Source organism: Clarias gariepinus, chromosome 1 (genome assembly GCF_024256425.1).
Source record: "Clarias gariepinus isolate MV-2021 ecotype Netherlands chromosome 1, CGAR_prim_01v2, whole genome shotgun sequence".
In the NCBI taxonomy this organism is placed as follows: domain Eukaryota; kingdom Metazoa; phylum Chordata; class Actinopteri; order Siluriformes; family Clariidae; genus Clarias; species Clarias gariepinus.
Window position 1 is genome coordinate 27,705,001 of NC_071100.1, and position 931 is coordinate 27,705,931.

The window sequence follows — 931 nt, forward strand, 5'->3', positions numbered from 1 at the left end:
AGACAATGGACAGACCGACAGAGACAGACAGAGACAGACACAAAGACAGACAGACACAGACACAGAGACAGACAGAGACAGACACAGAGACAGACACAAAGACACACACACACAGACAGAGACACACACACACACAGACAGAGACACACACGCAGCCAGACCGACAGGGACACGCAGCCAGACCGACAGGGACACGCAGCCAGACCGACAGGGACACGCAGGCAGACCGACAGAGACACGCAGGCAGACCGACAGAGACACACCGACAGACTGACAGACACCCTGACAGACAGACACACCCACAGACAGACACAGAAACACCGACAGGCAGAGACACAGAAACACAGACACACAGACAGAAACACACAGACACACAGAGACACAGACAGAGACACACAGACAGACAGACACAGACAGAGACACACAGACAGACAGACACAGACAGACAAACAGACAGACACACAGAGACACACACACAAACAGACAGACACAGACAGACACACAGACAGACAGACACACAGAGACACACACAGACAGACAGACACAGATTGACACAAAGACAGAGACTAAAAGACACACACATAGAATCAGATAGATAGATACACACACACACACACACACACTCCACGTTAGGCTCGTGTGCATGCAGTTAGCCGGTTAGCCACAACGCTAACACGCCCGCTTACCTCCTGCTCTTCGTTGGCAGTCATGTTTTATTTATCAGCTCGCCGCTCCACTCACTTCAGCCTGAATATCACCGCTAATCCCTATTGATCTAATTTATATCTGTAACAAGGATTATATAACCAGACTGAACCACTCATACTGTTCGACACTTTCAGGCTCTAAACTCCGGCCTCAGCACCACAGAGTTAGAGCTCGAAATGAATCGGCGTGAAGTCTCATCACTGCCCCCTATCGGAACAATGAC

General features: G+C 50.2%; 1 protein-coding gene across 1 annotated transcript in view; it reads right to left on the reverse strand.

The window, feature by feature from the left end:
• rwdd (RWD domain containing 4) overlaps positions 1-931 on the reverse strand; it is an 11,338-nt gene extending 10,407 nt beyond the window's left edge. The window contains exon 1 of the mRNA XM_053514056.1: positions 687-931. Coding sequence (XP_053370031.1) covers positions 687-710 — 24 coding nt within the window. The 5' untranslated portion in view covers positions 711-931. The remainder of the gene's footprint in view (positions 1-686) is intronic.